This window comes from Anser anser, assembly GCF_964211835.1.
Source record: "Anser anser genome assembly, chromosome: 1".
NCBI lineage: Eukaryota > Metazoa > Chordata > Aves > Anseriformes > Anatidae > Anser > Anser anser.
The window spans coordinates 90727957-90749282 of NC_139720.1; the positions used below are offsets into that span (position 1 = coordinate 90727957).

The following is a 21326-nucleotide window of genomic DNA, read 5'->3' on the forward strand; positions in this document are numbered from 1 at the left end:
CAGTAGCATGCCTTTCAGACTGATGACCAGAAACAGCTAATCCTCTCCCTCTCACACAGACATGCTTCCCTCTTCAGCAATTAGCAGTTTTAAAGAACTTGTAATACTGTGACTTCTTGAAGACTTATTTAAATAAATAGTGACTTAGAGATCCCCATCTTCCCAGAACCAGTAGTCTGTTTTAATTTCCTTGGTCATCTTTGATATTCTTGGAAATTCTTGAATAGACCTAGTCTATTAAAATCTGAATACCTGCGCACCTGGAACAACAAGAGCTGGCAGCTTCAAACAGGTGATAAGCAATTACACACACATTACACAGTAACTTAGAAACATTGCAGCAGTATTTTCAGAGTGATTCCCCAAAGGACAAGATCAATTTCTATCAACAACAAAGACAATGTTTTATTGAACAAACCTATGTACAGTACAAAAAAGTTTTTAAAATGAAACACTACCGTTGATTTATTGCAGTTTGATGGCTCAGTTTTAATTTGTACTCTTATATAAAATGCAAAGTAAAATAATTTAACATTCAACAAGGAAGCACAAATTTCCTTTCTTGCTGAACCTGTAACAGCTTTTACAAATTAACAGAGTCCCAAAATGCATATGCTGCATTTAATCAGAAAGGTGTTATACAGTACCAAATAAATTAAGAAAATAGTAACACTACCACCCTCTTTGAGTCTTTTGTCCATACCACTGGTGTTAAACAACAAAAGAAATGAGTACAGCTGAACCTCCAATGTGATATTAAAAATCACAAAGTTTAATGTTATAAATTATCCAAACTATACAATTTATATAGTTTCAATGAATATGGCTAAATAACCAAAGTACCAGTGACCTTTCCCACACAGATATGACCACTTTCAATTTTTATTTTTTCCATTAAAGGTGCCTACCAAGCGGCAACTCCTTGAAAATTTGAACTGGCATGATCTCTGCAGTGAACTGTAACCAGGTTAGAATAGACGATCTTAAAAGGAAGGTTTAAATCCGAGTTAAAGCCACCTGAAGGAACATTGTTAAAATATAATTATCAGCAATGAAAATGCACAAACTTTGATCCAGCAAAGCTCCCATGTTCATATGTAACTTCAGGTGACTTTAAGAAATTTGCATGCTTACATTACACATGTACTTCAGTGTTTATTGAATCAAAGTGATATATCCCTATGAATTATTTCCCATTATATCACAATGCTTAATGGCTGGGACAAAACCTTTCGATTCTGGACTTGGAACCTTTTTTCAGCCCTAAAAGTTGCAGGCTTAGTAATAGGATACTCAACATCCTAAGGAATCCTAAAAAAGCATGTAGAATTATCCCACACACATTTAAAGTATCTTTCTGCTCCTAATTAAAGTTGCTTTATACCGCACCTATCTGAGAATACCAACAGGTATTCGAGAACAGTTTAAAGAAAATACAGTGTCTTTTGAAGTAAAATCATTACTGAAAACAAAAGTGTTACAACCCCCTTGCTACTTCAAGTCAATTTAATGTACTTTTGATAGGCGTTAGGTGACCTAATATTCACCTACATTAGAACTCAATCTTCCAGATCTCTCAAGTGTGTATTCAGAACACGTGGTATAAACAAATGGTGGTGTCCAAGAAAAGCATTTTTGAACAAAAATGAGTTTAATACAGGTACAAAAAAATTATGGTCACAGTTTATGCACATACATAGATGCATTTATCTACACACTTTAAACCAAAAGAAAAAAACACAAGTCTTAATCATGTTTTTAAAGCATCTTCAAATACATGGAGCTCCAGGAAAAGGTAAAAAGCACCAAAGATTAAAGGTACACTTAAAAGACTTTACACAAACATTTGTCATATCTTACTCAATGAGTTCTCAGATTTTTAAAGCCATAATACTTTATAATTGTCTTTTTTTTTTTTCCAAATATACCTAAGCAAATTTAACTGATTAGCAATGTTAAGCAAAGAAAGGGGAACCTGGGAACATTTAAGAAGGTAATTGGGTCCTTAAAAACTACGTGGTAATTTAAGTAAGAAAAAACGTCAAAGTGCATTTGGCTGAGACGGTCCCCCTTATGTTGAAAAATTTTTAATGTATTTATATATGTAAATATTTATATATAGTGTGTATGCAATATATATGAATGATGCATTTAAATCACTTCTGCAACTGCAAAAAAAATTCTTTGGTGCCTCAAATGTCATAAAGATCTCTCAAAGTGGGCCAGCCATTGGTATTAATGTAATGTACACATACCTGTGATCATAATTTTATAACCTTTTATGTTAATCCAACTCAAAATTAAGGCAAAAAATTTCTAGAATTTAGAAAAAGCGTGATTTTGAATTTGCATTTTTACCTCTCAGGAGAGGAAAAGGAAGCAGAATTAATGCAAATATCTGTAATTTCACAGAGAATTATTAGCAGAGGCATTACTGAACTATTAAGTTCCAGAACTATTTAACAGCCTATTTTACAATGAAACCCTTAGGTTTACAAGTGTGAGCCATTGCTACAATGAACAGATCTTCTATTTATGCCTTGATTTTTTACTTTTTTATTTTGAATTTTTGTGCATCTGTTGATTTAAGCAAGTTGATCATCCTACTACGCCATCCATACATTGAGATGAACTAGTCAGTAAGCAAACCAGCTGAGCAGGAACAGTTGGTCTTCACTGTCCTACATTTCTGTGATGACTCCATCCATACACACCATTTTTCATCATTAGACTTTGTGGCTACAATCACATGAAAATTTTCACCTAATGACACATAACAGGATCTCAAAAGACTTTTTATGGTAGCAAGGCAGAATAAGATAAGTTATTAGAGGATAAATTAGCACAGTAATTAAACAGGGTGCATGTTTGCCACAACTCTGTTTGGGGCATGAAAATCAAGAACTACAACAGCATCTTTTTGGTTTCCAAATATCCTGTCTTTCAATGAGATGTATAGAAGAGAAAGACTCAAATTTCTTATCTTCACAACATCCTTCCAATTATTTTTATGAACAGTCAGTTGCTGGATAAAGTGCTTAACATTGAAGTAAGTCCTTCACTAACTTCTGGGAAAGCTTATCTTTTCAAGAGATGCTGCTAGATAGGGTTGTACTATGTCTTAAGGCTGAGTTGATAAGTTTTCTCCCTCCCTTGAGACAGTAAATAATTTGTTACAGTACTGAGCTGTCACCAGTCACCACTACGTAATACGGCGTGTGGAAACAGGCTCTTCCAGATCTTTTCTAACTTGACATGCATGCTCTGGTTTTGTCTGTCTTCATTATTTCCCCTTTATTATAAAAGAAGCCTTCTGAAGTTCTTTTCAATCATACCAACAGCTGAAAGGACCTCCGTATTTGTATAAAATCAATTTAACTCTGCCCTGTAGTGCATGTCTACCCCCTGCCCATTCTGCATTTTTTCTCAGTCTGCTTCTGGTAATATCCACACAACTTTTGCATGTACTGCTTGTATTAGTCTTCCTGCACCTAAAACAGATGTTATACGTGACATTCAACATGTACTGTAACCATAGCCCTGAAAAGGGCTTCTCTTGCATGCATCTGATTTCCACTGTGCAGAACTTACTTAATATCACATCAATGCACTTTTTCTTTGCGTGCTCTGTACTTCAAAATTTTTTTGTTATTTATTGTTGTCGGTTTTGATATGAGAGCCTTCCATCCATCTTAGATTTCTTTCTACATTCTTCCTCTGAAAAAACACTGTTTGGTTCCTGTACACATTTATCTGTTTCATCATGAAGTGACACCTTCTTGAAAGACTCCTTCCAAGCTGTGTGGATGGACAGCCTTTAATCATATTTTTATACTTTTTTTTCTTTAAAACTACAGCAGCTTGAAGAACCAGCTGTTTTTATTTCCATAAGGCAATTACTACCCTCTGCTTTCTCTGCCTGCTCAGCTGTATGCATTGTTTTCTTTATACCTTTGTGCTAGAAAGACTGTGCCGCAAAGCTCCAATTACGCATTTGAAATGGATGTGGCTTTTTGGATAACTGGTACTTTGGGGATTTCGTAGCAACCTTTCTGGACTCAAAAACTGCAGAGCTCCTATTATTCCTCTGTGAGTTCTGTCTAGAAAATGTGCTTTGTCTTTATCAAGGTCATGTTTTTCTTTAGTAATTTGAGACTGCTTTATGATTTAAGGCCAACTGGGAAACGAACTGCTGCTTCTTCATGTAGTGTTCTGACACCACTCCTTGTTTGATACATTTTCCCACAATGTTGAATCAGGCACCTGTGAAATAAAATGCGTAGGTTAGTCTTCATTTTGTTCCCAATGTAAATCATTCTTCCTTTTGGAACATTGCCCACATGTTCCAACGTGTAGTTTCTAACACACAGAGACAGACAGGCTGAAATACTCTTCTCTGTTTTATAAGAATTCTTTCCCTTAGAGCTGCCCACCAATTTTCACCACCTCTTGCTTATTCTAAACAGCATGTCTAATTTGAACTTCCAAGTTAGTGCAATATTGTGTTCCAATGTTTAGGTCCCTATTGATTTCAGTGACCCTCCTCTCTTTAAATTCTAGCATACTGCAATTGCTCAGAAGTTGTATGTGTCCTATCTGGCCTATCAGTTTGCCTGTTTTCAAGGACCACTATCTGGTCAGTATTTGCCTCCAAACCAACCAACCAACCCACCCACCCACCCAGAAGGACTAGAAGACTTACTTTCATCATCTGAATCGAATCCAAAGAGCGTCTGACACTTCTTTTGTGCAAGGTGAGCCTCAAGTGCTTCTGAATTACAGTAGATGGTCAAGCAGTTGCCACATCTAAATCTTTCTGTTGATTTGCTACAAAATTTGTCTTGTTCAGAGTGAGCATCTACTTTATCAGTCAAAATTTTTCTACGTTTTGGCATACTAATGTATCGTTCATCAAGGTAACTTGGAGGCAAGGGTCTAACATATGGTTTTGTTAAGATGACACCATATGAAGTATTCTCTGTCTGATTTGGTTTAGAAGGTAATTGTGAGGCAGCAGCATTATTCTGTGGTATATCGTGACAGTTCTGTAAAACAGGTAACACCGACCCATTCTCTGTCCTTGTTTCATCTGCCACTCTGTCCAAAGGTGTTTCTGATGACTTTGATGATGTCTGATCCGGGTCGCTGTGCCCATTGACTAGTTGGTCACTGACAGCATTACAGTTCTCAGGATTTGGCTGTAACACAGGTGTCTTTTGGTCTATCAAAACTGTAGCACTCCCCTCAGATGAACTTTCACTTCCGTTCTGAATTACATTGTTTGCTTTTTTCTCTACACTTTGAATGTATGTCTTTGGTTCTGTAGAATCCTTCCTTGCCTTCCAAGTTGGAATTGGTAAATCTACGGTTTCTTTTTCATTAATGGATTCGTCATCATCTTGGTAGCTACAAAGTTCTGAAGGGTCATCTGAAGAATCTTTTTCACTTGCGTCTTCTGAGCATTCTGGAGTTTTATTTAAATAATGTTGAGCCTCATGTTCATACAGCAAAGGGAGCTCCTCAAATAGCTCACAGCACTCTGCAAAATTACACTGAGCTTTAAAAACATTATGACTTTTTGTATGCTCTGCAAGCTCAGTTGATAGTTTAAATCTCTGATTACAATTAAAGTGTAAACAAAAGTAAACATTTGGATACACGTGTCTCTTCAGGTGGTCTATAAAATGTTGGGAATCAGCAAATTTTCTCTGACAGAACCGACATTTGCCTTTATTCCATTTCATTATGTGTTGCTGCACCTTCAAATCAGTTGGATGAGCTTTTCTTGCGTGTTTATTGAGGAATCTTATCTTTTTAAACACTCTAGCACAACCATTAGCAGGGCACTTAAAGCTTCCTTCTTGATCCATAGCATCAATGTCTTTTTGAGGACAAAAAGCTCCATTCACTTTATGTAGAATAGGTGACTCTTTACTGGAGCTCTCATCATCTTCAGGCAAACTTTCTGTACTTAAAGCATCGGGAATATTATTAAAACAGCTGTCGCAACTACTGTTTTCTGTAACATCATCCTGGTCACTTAGATGGTTTTCTACTGCATCAAATACCTGTTCAACATTCTCCTCTTCTGCAACTGCACTTGGAGCTATTGCAATCTCTGGTTCCTCTTCTTTAGAAACACCAGAATTCCCATTTTCAAGAGAGAGAGAAACATCAGAACATTCTAGTTCATTTAAAACAGGGGCCTGCTGATCAGCCGCAAGAACTGCAGCAAGATGTTGCCTTTCTATCTTTCTGACATGATTCTTTAAGTGCTTCAGCATGAGTCCCTTTTGCCTGAACTTTCTGGTGCAAAGTACACAGGAAAAACTGCCCTTTTTTTGGTGAGCTTGTGCATGTCTCACAATGTGATCACCAAGGAATTCCTTGTTGCATATCACACAGCGGTGGCTTGGTACAGTATTATCCAACATTTTAGATGCCTCTGGAGCTTCATGGTTCTTTTTGGCATTACCTTTGGACTGGGCTTCAGACAGGTCTTCACAGTCAAGCTCCCCATTGCTTACATCTGCTGGACAGACATGCTCCTCACTCAGAGCCCTGTACTCTGTTAGCTTTTCTACATTTGCAGTAGAGTTTTCCAGTGTACTTTCACTTAAGCCAACAAAGGCTTTATCCCCCAATAATGCTAAACAATTCTGCTTGATCATCAAGAAATTCCAAAACTCAGGATCAAAAAACAGACCTTTTTTCAAAATTGGAAGCAATTCAAAACGCACACGGTTTTGAACAGAACTAGTGCATTCATTGTATTCTTCATCTGCACATTTATATAAATGTTCAACAGTGTAGTAAGATTCCAAGGTGCGTTCAAGAAAAAAGATTGAAAGCGCACAGATTCTGAGGATCTCCAAGTCATTTGGCAGGAAGTGAGCAATTGCTTTGTAAATAAGACTTTTCATACTGGGATCTTCACGGAGGTCCAACTGCAGGGCACATCCACATATCTCAACGCATATCTGAAGACCATCCTCACCGACCTGCAGAAAGGAAGTTACAGTATACAGTACTGTATAAAGTTATTTTCCTTATGGGATTATAGAAGTCTACAGCTTGGAAGTCAAAAAAAATCTGAAGGTAGGAGGGGGGGCTGACAAGCTAGTATAAACAGTGCCCAAACATCAATATCCCATGTATTTATATTTGTCTACTTGCAAAATACTTAGGATTTCAGAAAGCGTGCTACTTGTAAACATTATTTGAAGTCATGTGCATTTTAAAACAATGCTTAAACAATGAATGACAGTATCTTCTTATCTGCACGTTAACTAGGCTGTTTCACACTACAATTCTACAGTTACTCTCCATTTTGTACCTGCTTTAATTTATTTAACTTGCATTGGAGAAAAATACAAGCTGTAAAATATTGCCCTTGATTTTCAACAATGACCACCAAGAAAACCATAACAACCCATGGCCAAGCATTCTAACAAGCCTGACTTTTCAGAATCAACGAGCTATATTTCCCTTTCCACGCTTAAGGTTGGGGGCCTCTCTTGAACTTACATTTGGGAGGGATTTTCAGAAACATGCTGCCCAGCATATGGCAGATTAAAGAAAGAAGAGTTTCAGGGAAGTGTATGAATAATTAGAATCTACCTACATTTAAATGTGTGTTATAGTGGGTTATTAAATAGAATTTTATCACTGAGATGCAAATACAAATGAGATGCAACTCTTCCTAAAGCTACTACATCAAGTTATTCATGTTACCAGGAGCATTTTAGAATACATACTGAGATTAAAACCTTGAACAGCAGAACCTTGAACTGCAAAACAGCACCCTTAACGAAATAATCTCCAATTTGTTTACCCAAATATTTAGGGTGCAGAATATGGAGAAGCTCTGTTCAACCAGGCCAATGATAAAAAGCAGTATTTGCTTGCAATCAGCTAGCACTCCTGAATGCAAAGGATCACATTTTACATTTTCTGCAGTTGCTCATGAAGTAAGACTAACACATTACGTTGAAATATAGCACATTGGTCTGAAGCAAAATTAACGTCGCCTTAGACTAGCTCTTCCTACATGTTACGTTAAGAACTTTTTCACATCTGGTTAGAACTGGTGGAAAGATTCAGAACTTAACAAGAGTGAGAGGCAGATAGAAAATATGGGTATTAAAAAATTCCTAGTTCCATAAGGAGTCTGGCTTAAAACAAACTGACAAGAAATCTTTTGCATTTACTCATTTCTTAGCAGTTTCCCCACTTGTTTCCCTGCAGGATGACATTGCTCAAATTTTCTGCAGACAGAAAATTTTACTCAACAGATTTCAGTCTCAAAAACGCACTACAGATCAAGGACAACCATAATATCAACACATATTCTAGAACCTGACAATGCTTTTAATTTTATGTCCTTCTCTGCCCCCTCTTTACTTTCTACAAGAAGCAGCCATTACACAACAAAAACATCATTTCTCTTCATTTTTATTAGTAACAAAAAGATTGAAGGAAAGGGGTAAAAAAAGGAAAAAAACAAAACTTACTTCATCCTTAATGACTTTCATGAAAGGAAAAATTACTCTGACATTTGTAGCAATTCTTAAAAGCTGGTAGCACTGGTCGACAAATACTTGCTTTGAGGGGTTAGATTTAAGCTGTAGTTTACTCCAAATGAAGATCAGGTCCCTATAAGTACAAAACAAAATATTTTGATTAAGTTGAGTTTCAAACAACTCTATCACTAAACATGTTGTACTACAAAGAGCCATGAGGTGCATATTCTGCAACTAAACTCATATTTTAGGGCTTAAAGCCAATCTAATTAACAAAACAACTGTACACAATGTGCACAATGGAAAATGCAACTTAATCACTTTGTTAAAGCATTCAGGGTATCTTCTATCACTGAGCCAATTAAATATGCAACAAAATATTAATGTATTCAGTTTAGTATCAGAGAACTACATAATAAAATCAGATGCTACACCATGCAGCTCTTTACACCACCGGCAGTAAACGTCAGGCTGAAGAGCAAGCTCTGGACACACTCCAAATATGTTTTGGAATTAAGTTACTTTTACTCTAAGAATGAGAAATCCTTCTGGAAAAGACGTGCCAGATGTGGAAAATAGGAGCATTGTAAAAACCTAGTCTCCAGTATGGTCCACTGACAAGAAGTATCGTTCTCCAGTTATACATACTACAATACAATTTTAGTTTTTGACTGCTGTCATCATCGAATTTTCTAGCCAATGGCAGTTATATGAAAGTATCAGGCTCTACTGTTATTCATACATCTGTATCACTCAAGCAACATTTCTAACTGACACAAGGAAATGTAAGAATAGATTGCCAGACTCCTGCAGCAGAGCTTATACAGAGGCAGTGCGTTTAGTCTATAAAATATTGCTGATTGAGATCTACAGTCTGTAAAAAGTTCTATGCTCTTAAATTCAGAGACCTCTACAGGCAAACAGGTCTAACATTTAGTTATTTGCCACCACATCAAAGATTTTACACAGGAATCAATGAGGTTAAGACCAGGCAAAAATCCCATTATAACATCACAATGGAAAACGGAGACCAACTAACTTTCATCTTCTGAAGGAAGACACTTGCTTTCCTTCCACCAGCCTCCTCCTTCAGGAAAAGCAAATAGTTACTGACAATACACTTGACTGATACTCAAGAGTCCCTAGTCTGTGCCAGATATAAATCTTACACACTTTTTGAAATTAAGCTTGTCCTAGTGTGGTCAATGCCTGCATGAAGAGAAGTGACAGAACTATGACAGAACACCAACTTCACTTTTAAATTTAGGACAGTTTCATGTTCTGCTTGACATTTTAAGTGCTAATTGAGCCAGACATGAAATCTCAATTGTTTTCTTTCATTCACATCCCCAAAAAACTGAATTTGAAAGAAAGATCAAGCTTAAACAGGGTTAACACTGCAAAACAAATTCTACCACAAAATTAGTCTTATAGGCTTGTTAAGGGTACAAACTGTTTACTTCTGCCTTTACCAGGCTGGTAATCTATCTTCTTGAAGTCTCTTTGCAAACTTTCCATAGAAGTTTTAAAAAAGTAAGTCTTTGTGGACCAAACCTTTCATAAAAATTCAGTAAAAGTCACAACTTAAAGTACAAAAAGAAAGAAAAGTTCACTTCTACTAAGGATGCTGTTTAGTAATGCAGCTTAAACTCACTGCTTACTAACATTAAACTGAATACCAGATGCTGCTCGTCTTTCCTCTGCTTTGTCTCATACCATTTTAGACAAGCCATCTCAACACTAATCCCAGGGAAAACTCAAAATTACTTTTATGATAGATTAGTGGTTTCAGTGGCATGCATTGCTCATACAAGTGTGAGGGCTGGCACAAGAAAAGAGATGAAAAAGGAATGGAGCAAACTGAAAGAAGGAGCAGCTCCACAGGTGAAGGGCAAGCCATTACATCAGTTTAATCACCATTCAACTAAACTAGACCCTGATGTGAAATATTTTAGGTCTATTCCTCCACATAGACATGAAGCCTTCTTCTCAGGCACATTTCTGACTTTAATAATTATGAATTGTTATGTAAAACATTCCTAAACTGCTGATTGGACTCTATGTCTGACCACACTACAGACGATATTTGAGATAGACTCAGTTTGATAGTTACTTCCTTGAGCACTGATTACATACTTTACCAAAACATACATGCTGAACGCTGTTACCCAAATCACTAAAACTACCTAAAGGCCAAAGACTGACTGAACGTGTGCAAACAAATTCCTTGACTTACTGAACAGGAATCACTTGAAAACAGCCGAAACATCATCTAAAGACTGCCTGGCAGAAAAGACAAGCCATTCTGCTATGGCTGTTCCATCAAAATTCTGTCTTCCTTCCTGGGGAGAGATCACTTTTTGATCCTAGAAACTCTTCAATCACGTAATTATGGACTTATTTCTGAACAGTAACCTTGTACACAAATATTTCTAACAATACCATGTACAACTTTTTTTTGTGTATAAGCAGTTTATCTATCAGCAGGCTTTCAATTCAGAAAAGTAATTCAGATCATCTGAATGTAGAAAATTGTAGAGTTTTGTGACAGTTGTGACAGATCTGCTTAAGGTCCATCTTCCTCTGAAATCGTATGAGAGCTAATGGTTACAGCTCTAAGACGTAATTCATACAGGCTGCTTCACACGAAGCAATAACAAATACCTGCTATTTACAGCTTTCTAATCTACTTTGGTTATCTTATCTTTGCTAGTCGTGGCTGCTGCTGGAACTGTAAGGTCATCAGTTCCAAACAAGGCAACATGACTTATACTGTGCTGAGGACATAAAAAAGTCTTCTCTAGGGAAAACACGTTTTAGGTTAACTTAACTTGACTCCTACTTTTTCCAAAACTTGAACAGCGGTACAGTCATACTTAATTGCTTCACAAGCTTTGTCCTGGCTTACATTACCTATTAATCATCATCCATATTTCTCTTGTAGGGTATATAATCAGTATTGCTCAACATCTGTAAAGAACCCAAGTGCTATTCTAGCTACATAGACATAACTGCTCTAAACTCTTTAAAAGATCAACAAGTTTTATATTCTGAAGAATACTAAAAGATATGAAAATTCTTTTCTTGATAAACATACTGAACAGTACTTTAGTCTCTTCTGGTTAGGAATTTCACTGTTGATGCCTGCTTTACCAGAATATGAGGGCAGACATCTTGTTTCAAAATGGCTGATGCAAAACTTGAAAATCAACTGGGCATGAATAAGGTTAACACGTATCTTATTACAACAGAAGATGAAAAGCAAGTCCAATACCAATATTTAGAGTGCATTTCTTAAAAGACTGAACCCCTGAGACTGAAAGCACTAACCGTGTAACTAATAGGTTACATTCACAAATTTCCTAACAAGCAAGAACTCCGGAGATGCAGCATTTGGGAAGGAATCAGCAAAATTGGATTACATTCTAACATTTGTCAGTGGGCTCAGAAAAGCTATGTACCTGTTTTGGCTGAACTTTGTCTGCCTCATGGGGATAGTAATGGCAAGCTTTTTTTTTTTTGTTGAACAATTCAATGAAAAACGCCACGGAATAACTAGGTTTTGCAAATAAATCGTGTTATAATTTTATGTCATAATGAGATTTCCAAAGGTTGATTCAATGCAATCAACTACTTGTCCAATAGTTAACATAGAAGTTTTATTAATGAAATAACATTTGTTTCAGCATATCTGATCTTCATTACTTTCTCTAGAAAAAGCGATGTCTCACTTCAGCTTCCTTAAATCTGTAAACAGTGAAATAGTTTTATAGATTCTAGACTCCATGTTAAAACTAGCTATACAGATAATAATTTGATCTCAGTTGATTGAAAAACTTCAGATCTTTGCTAAGCCTTTCTGCTTCAACTACATAATCAGACAAATTAATCATACTTTAATCAAGATATGCAGACATTAATTTAGGTAAAGAAATTATATAGGCTAAATGTAAGCATTACCTTCCTCAGACATTTTTCAGTTCTGGCAATGATGAAATTTGTTTTGACACATCTTCAGAAAATGCTTATTAGCCACAAAAGTGTCCAACTATCAAGCTGATTCAGTGCATACAAAGACACTGTTAAACCTTTTCATTCTTAATCCTTTCCTAGAAGACTCTAAATTACTTCATAAACAGAGTCACAATATAAAAGTTTGCATAATTCATAGCATACTTTCAGATATATATATTCTTTTTAGACATTTGTGACAAAATACAGTCTGGTTATTATAAGTAGCGTGATCTAATTAGCTGGACAAGGAAATATCTGCATTGCAGGAGTCTACACACTGCATACGGTTACACTTTGCTAATAATAAATGCCGTATTTATTCACAGCCTCGTGTATCTAAAGACTCACTCTTCCGTTACTTTGAAGCAGTTAACTAGGGTTAGGTACTACGTAGAACACCACTATACAGGACTGTGTGAAAAGGCAACAGGCAAAACAGATGTATTAGGAACATTTAAAAGTCATGTATTATCTGGTTTTTAAACTTAAACTACATCTCAAAGTCAGATGAATTTCATTTTGGCATTAAGCATTTATTATCTGCTAAGCTGCTTCACCAGAAATAAAGTATTTACCATATACAATACATGTCCCCATTTTGGAGCTGTGGGACTAGGAACGATTCACATAGTTGTAAGGCTAAGGTAGTCTTCCCTTCTTTTTCAGTGTTGCAGATGATCTCAATTCCACTCTTGCAATCAGTCCTCAACAAGTGCTATACAATTAAAATAAAATCAATTTAGATAAATTTGCTAATACAAAATAAAAAACCTATCAGACCTCACTATATTAAAGAAGCCACTGCAAACTTCAGGAACTGCTATTATTTCTTTGGAACAGCTTTTGTGTAGGTCTGCAAATAGAGACTTTGGAAAGATTTAGAGCTCTTTTAGATTCTTAGAATAATGACAGTCAGAATAATTGTCTGAGTAATTTAAGACTACACAAAAGCCTTTTTTTGAATAAGGATAGTTCATTCTTAAAACAAAGTTAAGAAAAGTATTTTTTTTTCCAGTAAGTGCTATCAGTGGTAAAAGTAGGACCACATTTAGACAGAGGATGTCATTTTACATACTGGGGCAACATTAAAGGAACTTTAAAACTGACAAAACTATCATTTATAAAACACTGGACCAACATCAAGTAGGCTCAAGTGGTTTTGATACAATAATAGTCAACTGTGAAATAACAGTCAGTAAACTGAAGTTAGAAAATTTTAATGACTTAAGTTACTTTGGGAATATATCTGTAAGTAAACTTGACCAAAAAAATTGCATTTAGGTCAACAAGATTTGTAGGCACTTACATTTATCTTTTCAGAGCCTAAGCCCGCACTAAATTAAGCAATACCAATGTAGTTGCCTGATTTTATGACATTTGCTTCTACAAAAACAGTTCCATATGCTCCTCTCAACAATTTGTACACAACAAGTACCACTTCATTAAAAAAAATGTATACTGACAATACCTCCTGGAATAGCTGATCTTCTAATGGTGACATATAAAGACAGGTGAAAAGAGCTTGATGGAAATACAGATCTTTACTGATATCTGGATGATTTATGCAAGATTTGATAAGAGCCATTGCCTCAGGGATGCGTTCACAGGCAATAAGGTATCTGGCACGTAGTTCAAAGAACAGTGGATTTTCAGAGCTTAAATATTTGTTAACTGTACAGAAAAGAAAGATTTAAAGGCAATTAGAATATTAAGTCCAAACACCAAATATACTTAAATTTAATGTTGTTTTTAACAGTGCTATGTCAACAAATAATATAAAGAAAAGGCTCTGCTAAAGAAGCTATCAAATAATATTTAAGTAAATGCCATCATCAAGAATCTGTTCTTTTACTCAGAAACAGAAATCATTTTTCTTATAACAGTAGTCTATGTCAGTATTTCGTTTCTATTTGTTGATCAACACAAGGTGCTGCAAAGGATTAGTGAAAATACACACAATTCAGAAGCAAATATGAACATTTTCAAGAAAGAAAATTCCTTCCTTTCTCAGCACTGGAATCTAGATGATTGTCTGAACTACAGGATCTACATCACTTCCAATACTGTAACTATAAATATTTAAATCAACTCAGGATATTCTTACGCATTAAAATGGAACAGCTTGGAGTAGGGAAAAAGTTATCTGCAATTCAAAAGCTGTTTTAAATATCTTTGAACACTTCTGGTTTTGCTTGGAGAAATGGAATATATCCACTGTTCCTTCCTCTAAAAATAATGCTGGGTGTTTTTCCCCCACACACACACCTAACTGCCTAGATACCCTTAAGTATTAGCCTAGCTTGCTGGAAGTTGATTTTTTCCTATCTAGAAGCTAAGTATTTCAATGAACTAATTTCAACTGAAAGAAACACTCAATACTACACATTTAAGCAATTCAAAAATAATGAAATATGTCATCTTTTAGATCTCTATTTTAAAAGACTATACAGATTCTATTATCTCTTAGCATTACAAGTTAAAGTGTCACTCGAGTCCACAAAATTCTGTAATGCTGCTTTTATTTTGAGAATTGTTTGCATCTTTTCAAGTAAGTGCACTTTGAGGTCTTAATATTGCATTAACGTTTATGTAATATCTTGGACACTATGGCCCAATCTGCCTCTTGTATTCTCCACAACTCCCATAAGATAGAGAAATATTCCAAAAAGACAATTTTAGTGCATAGCTTGCAGTACTACAGTGTTCCATATTAAAAAAAAAAAAAAAGGACCACCGATTTAAAGTCAATGAAGGCTAGAAGCAAGCAGAGGGAGTTTATATCTTAGAAGGAACCTGTGCGAGGAAAGTTACAAGCAACTTAAAGTGACACTTGGAAGGATTAAAAAAAAAATCGAAGCATTACTGAAAACCACAACCTGAACAGCCAAGAGAAAATGTTTTCCTGAAATCAAACATTACTTGTGTAACAAGCTTTCACTTAAAGTTTTTTTTAAGTTCCTCTGTTTGAAAGACATTCTTTATGTTCAGAAACAGCATTTCTCTGCCATCTGTATCTTATGAAAGCAAATGATAATACACGCAAGTGAACATTTCAGGTGCATTACTGAAAGTGATACAAGGTTTTACATCAGCTTCATTAGTAGATTTATCATAAGCTCTACCTTAACAGATGATGTTATTCCCACTACCCATTAGCACTTTGGGGTACAAACATAGTAAAGATGAAGACAGAAAAGACCGTGTCTAACAATGGTCACTGAACTGCTGTAAGCAGTGATCACACAGAATAATCCTTAAGGCTAATTAAAGGCCTCTCCTTAAGTTTGAGTTAACATACTTCAGGTAATAAATCCCATCATCAGTTCCATAAGCAACCAGTACACAAGAGATTATTGAACAATCAAAAATCTCAGGCCAGAAATAGTTACCTGTTATTCTCTTCTAATTTTAAGAAAATGCTGTACGCGTAACAACTGGCTATAGCATCCTCTTCCTTCCAACAAGGAAAGATTGCAGTCCACAATACTGCTTGTTGTACATTCCCACTTGGTGCTGTAAATTCTTAGCTCAGTATGCCCGTTTTTAAACAGGCTGTGAGTTCCAGCTAAACAACTTGCAGGGCTCTGCTCCCTCCCTGTCATGGAATGCCCTCTTTTTCCAAGAAGGCATTTACAAGGCTTCTAAGTCTCCAAAGCAGAAGACAACCACTAACTATAGTAGCATTTACACAAGTCTGCAATATATTAAAAACAGCTTGGGGAAAACAACATCTATTCTTGTCCAGGCAGCATGTGCAGTGCTTTACTTTGGAGAGATAGATGCCAACCATCAGCTTCAAAAATAATTAACTGCTTACAACTGAATGTTCCTGTCTACAATACTCTCTTTTAGACCATCACATTAGGCTGTCCTACTCTTCATCACCTATTTATTGCATCTATGCTGCAAAAAATTCCAACCCATATCAAACCCTGCTATTTTTCTGTAAAACCCCAGACTACCTTCCTTTCCAGCTATCTCAATATACTCTGCAACATCCTAAAGTACACTACAATTCAAGTAAGGACAGACACAGCAAGGTTTGTCTTGGCCTAACCTTCTGTGTAACTGGTGAATCCAGGACAAGATTATGTAGTTCACACAGTACATATTTATTCATCCATCTGACTTTCATGAGTAATGGTTGATGATTCAGCAATAATAAGCAGTTTTCCCTCATTTAAAAGAGTGACCCCTGAGGGAACTCTATGGCCAAATTTCAAAACATACACCAGATACTGCCAGCTAATAAAGCAGCACAGAATGTTTGCTTTAAGATTTCATAAGAATCAGATTTTAGATGAAGTGAAACAAAAAAGAAAACATTTCCAAAAGGCGTTATCTAAAATACAATGTTTGTGATCGCAGATGAGATGTGTGGAGAGGGGTTAATCAGCAGATACGAAGAGGAAGAAAACCTAGGCAGAGGGGAAGGAGATGTAGCTTTCCATGAAAGGAAACAAAGTGATCAGCTAATGACAATAGGCAGTCTCATCCTTCTCTGCCAGGTAAAACTAAGGAAGAATTCTTGAACTGTTACTCATCATAATCAAATGGCTTCATGCTGATCAAGGAAATCAATAAGAAAAAGGATTAATTAAATCTTTGCTGGAGAGAGAGAGATGGAACAAAACATTTCAAATTCCTACTGAGTCATACATACTTTCATTCCTTCCTGAAATGTTCTATTATATATACTAATCTTTTTAGATTAAAACTTTTTCTTCCATTTAACACCTAGCTTCAGATGATAACCACCAAAACTACCAGTTAGTCATGCAATGCAGAATAAAACAAGGATAATGTTTGTTTTCATTTTGTTTCTGTATATATATGTCCAGAAGTTTAACAGATATGTAAAAAAAAATCAAAGGTAAACTGTAAGTCAACTGCTTACTTCACAAGAGAGACAAGCAACAATCAAAGACTGCCCAATGAATCAGATTAATTTGCTACCAAACCACTTTCTGTGGTTCATCCTCTTCCTCCTCTGTTTATAACAATGTGCCCATTCCAGAAAGTCATGAATTTGAATCATTCACTGCACCATAACTAGAGAAGAACTAGTATTTTTATCACTATCAAATGGAAACAATTTTCAAGAGGTCCTCCATTAACATTGCTAGCAAATACAGAAGAGGCTAGTAAAGACTTCACTGTAGATTGGATATACGCCATTTTTACCCTTACAAACATTCATTAACTGCCAGGTTACATTTGTCTACATGCATGGTTTGAAAAAAATAATCTTTCTTTAAAACCCAACTATTATATATACTACCATAAACACAAAGCAGCTACCAGATGTAATCACAGGCTTAATTCTAAACAGAGCCAAGAAAAGCCCCAATCCCAAGTATGTAAACTTAAAAGAAAAAAATAAATTAGTCATAGGACCATGAGAAAAAACTACATATCAGGACCCCTCCGATCATGATACTTCAGTAGCCTAACTAAAGTCAACTTTCTCTATATGCTCTTCCTGGGTTAGAACACCTGGATGTTGTAAACACATTTTTAAGTGACTGCTCACTGCTCAGTAGCTTCTTGTATCTGAGTAACTTGATCCCTGTACTATAAAAGTAGACTAAAGCTATTAGCACAGAGATCTAGTTTTCTTTCAAAAGAGGGACTGATACTTAACTTCAAAACAATTGTGTGCAAAACCAGCTGACAACACTTGATCCTAGTATCAAAAAAGCCTAACAGCGCATTTTCCAGCACTCTAAAAAAAACAATTACAAGGTAATTTAAGTACCTAAGTCCTGTGATACAGGCTTTGCTTTAAGAATTGCTTGTAATACTGGATCCTCCCATGGTCCACCATCTCGAATGATTCGAGTCACTAGTTCCAGGTTCATATTTCTGTATCTATTTAGAAGGTTCTGACATTCCTACAAGAAAAAAGAAAACAGTTAGAAAGATGAAAATAAGCGTTGTCTACAAATAATATCTTCTTGGGTGGTCTAAATATAAACTAGCAAATCCATTCACATTCAAGTATTTCCTCAGTCAACAATTGAACCTACAAAGTCTTGACTGGGCCTCGATAAAGTCCTAAAGCAACAACTCATATTCTGTAACACAGAACTGTGGAAGCCAGAATATTTTCTACTGGCACTCAGCAAGAGTCTTCCATTTGCATAACAATGCAAATTGCTTCCATTGAATTATGAGATATTATCGGCATAACTCTGTGGGAAAAGTCTTCATCTGATGCTAGTCTGCACAGATTCCGACATGTTGACACTGGAATTGTGATGCAGTGATGAAGTCTAAACTCTTCCAAGCTTAAGCGAAAAATTGAACTAAGCCATGTGAATCACTAGCCCTCAAGCAATCATTTTAATCCAAATTTCTATCTAACAGAAATCATGGTTGCCTACAACAATATGTAGTGTTTTAGCCACCCAGGATTTTAATATATGCCAAGTTCCATACCTCCCTTCCCCCATTTTTACTTGCTGGTAAAAGTATCAACATAAGAATTCCACTGTTGATTAACAGTCACAAGAAAAAAGTATCTATTTTTGAAATGGAACTAAAATGGTATCTTAGCTTTCTTGTGGGTTGTTTATAAAGTGAGCTGAGATGACTAACAATGCAATTGAAAAATAGCTTCTATGCATATGCAATTAACTTCTTCACATATGTTCTTTTCTGCAAATTCTTTTTTTTTCAATTCCTCAATATTTCTTTCATATTCAGATGAATATGTTCAACGGTAGAGAACAGTTAAATAAACGAAACAATGGTCTTCACTACCAGTTTGATTATACAACAGATTCAGATGTTCTTTATCAAGAAAATTATGTAAAGATGCATTTAAATACGTTTATCGTTTAAAAGTCAAAGCACTTGGGAATTGTAATACAAAAGCACACAGAATAAATTACTATGCGTCACACTTGGTAAAATTATTTCTTGTTCATAGACTACTTTTGAAAAGCACTTACCAAAGGACTACCGAAACACCCCATTACTCTTCTGCAAGAGACCATACCCATTCATGGGGCTGCTAAGCCACTCCTTGACCCTATTCTTCCACTAATTCTCAGTAAGAATATAATTGCTGCTGTTTAGATAATTAAGGTAAGCAGTGCTGACTTTGCAGCAGTGATAACAGAAAGGTGTCGACGTAAAAATCACAGGAGAATAGCTATTCCTCAAACTGCAGTTTCATTATCAGTCTTAACAGCAGAACCAGCCCTGTTTTTCACCTTCTGTTTCCACATCAAGTTTATTCTCCCGTGGTTGGCACAAGTGCTTTCTTTCACATGCGCTGAACTCAACTCTCAAAACCGGCCCAGGTCCAAAAAAAAAAAGACAACAACAAAAAACACCATGAAAACACAACCCTTATCTGGTGAAAAAAAGGTCTAGATGTTAAATCTGGGAACATTTCTCTTACACGGTAGTATACAGACATACCAAAAATTGTCCCAGCCTAGCCAAGAGCAAAAAAGTTTTTAACAATGCCAGTTCATGCTGACCTGAAGAGTTCAATGAAACATAGCTTCAATTTCCAATTTACTGTTTAAAACCACAGAGGTAAACTTGACCTTTCATGTCATGAGGTGGTAAAAAAAAAAAAACAAACACCACACTGGATGGAGGATGACATTAAGCTCTAATTAGGCACAAACAAGCACAGCTTCTCTTCTATATAGGAAAAGCACAGATTAAGTCTTGAATCAAAAAGTGGTTTTAAATAGAAAACAATTTGTGTTTTTCGTAGTCCAGAAAAATTCCAATAGAAATACTGATGATAAATATAAGAATAAATGGCTTTCCCTTAAAAATATCCTTTTTATTAATTTGTTGGTATAAATGCAAGTAAAGCAACTCATATCTTATTATAATGGCATATTTCCTCCAGGTTATATATCCACAAAAAAAAAACACCTTGTCTTCACATGTACTAAAATAGCATTATCAAAGGTTTATATGAAAGTAGGCAACACTACCTGGATTGAACCTAAAATATCTTTCAAAGGATCTTCATAGAACTCATCCTTTCCAAAGAACAGCAGCAATTCAAAAAAACTCCTAAAAAACAGAAGTAGTGACAAGTCAACCAAACTAAAAATGTCCATTCAAGAAATGAAACTACTGTAATTCTACTGCTTTCCATAGCGCTAAAACAAAATAGCATTTTCATAAGTTTTGAGTCCTTGCCAGCACTGAACAATCAACGTAAAAGTTTTGGCTAATACCTAGAGGCTCTAAACACTACTCAGTTCTAAAATTTAACATTGGTCTTATAGTCTGTGCTGGACTTTTGCAGTTAGACTTCCCCCACGCCCCGAAACACATTTTTCACCAATCATCAGGTCACAAATAACTTATCTATAGCTGTTAACATATGGTATCTAACAAGTCCAAATTAGCAATCAAACAGAATACTTAAGAATAAGTTATAATCCCCACGGCTACACTGTTTTCGTAAATTCAGGTCATCTAGACTTACATACAGTATCTGCCTGTTCTTCTCTCTCAAGGACTTTAACATCCTCCATACTGCTGTTCCTCACTCACCATTAAAAAAAAGTGATCATCCACCAAAACATTTGTCAGATATGCAGCAATTTTGAGGAAGTAAGAGGATAGCTATACAATTACTGAAGAGTGCACACATTATATAAGGCATACTGACTTTATATAAGTGCAGATTCCCAGCAATTCATATTTTCAAGTATGATGAGCATCTTGTACTAACACATTTTATTCCATTTCAACCTGCCTTATTGTAACACCCACTGAAATCTCTCTGAAGAGATGCAGGTTTAA

The 21326-nt window shown here is 35.8% G+C and overlaps 1 protein-coding gene across 2 annotated transcripts in view; it reads right to left on the reverse strand.

The window, feature by feature from the left end:
- Positions 1–1635: 1635 nt before the first annotated feature.
- Positions 1636–21326, reverse strand: part of ZNF654 (zinc finger protein 654) — a 34963-nt gene continuing 15272 nt past the window's right edge. The window contains exons 3-9 of one of the 2 annotated variants that reach the window (XM_083837358.1): positions 20504–20585; positions 18295–18430; positions 14005–14207; positions 13112–13251; positions 8514–8655; positions 4703–7001; positions 1636–4263 (exon numbers count right to left, since the gene is read on the reverse strand). In XM_083837358.1, coding sequence (XP_083693484.1) covers positions 4256–4263; positions 4703–7001; positions 8514–8655; positions 13112–13251; positions 14005–14207; positions 18295–18430; positions 20504–20585 — 3010 coding nt within the window. In that variant the 3' untranslated portion in view covers positions 1636–4255. The remainder of the gene's footprint in view (positions 4264–4702; positions 7002–8513; positions 8656–13111; positions 13252–14004; positions 14208–18294; positions 18431–20503; positions 20586–21326) is intronic. The other variant, XM_083837357.1, reaches the window with a different exon arrangement.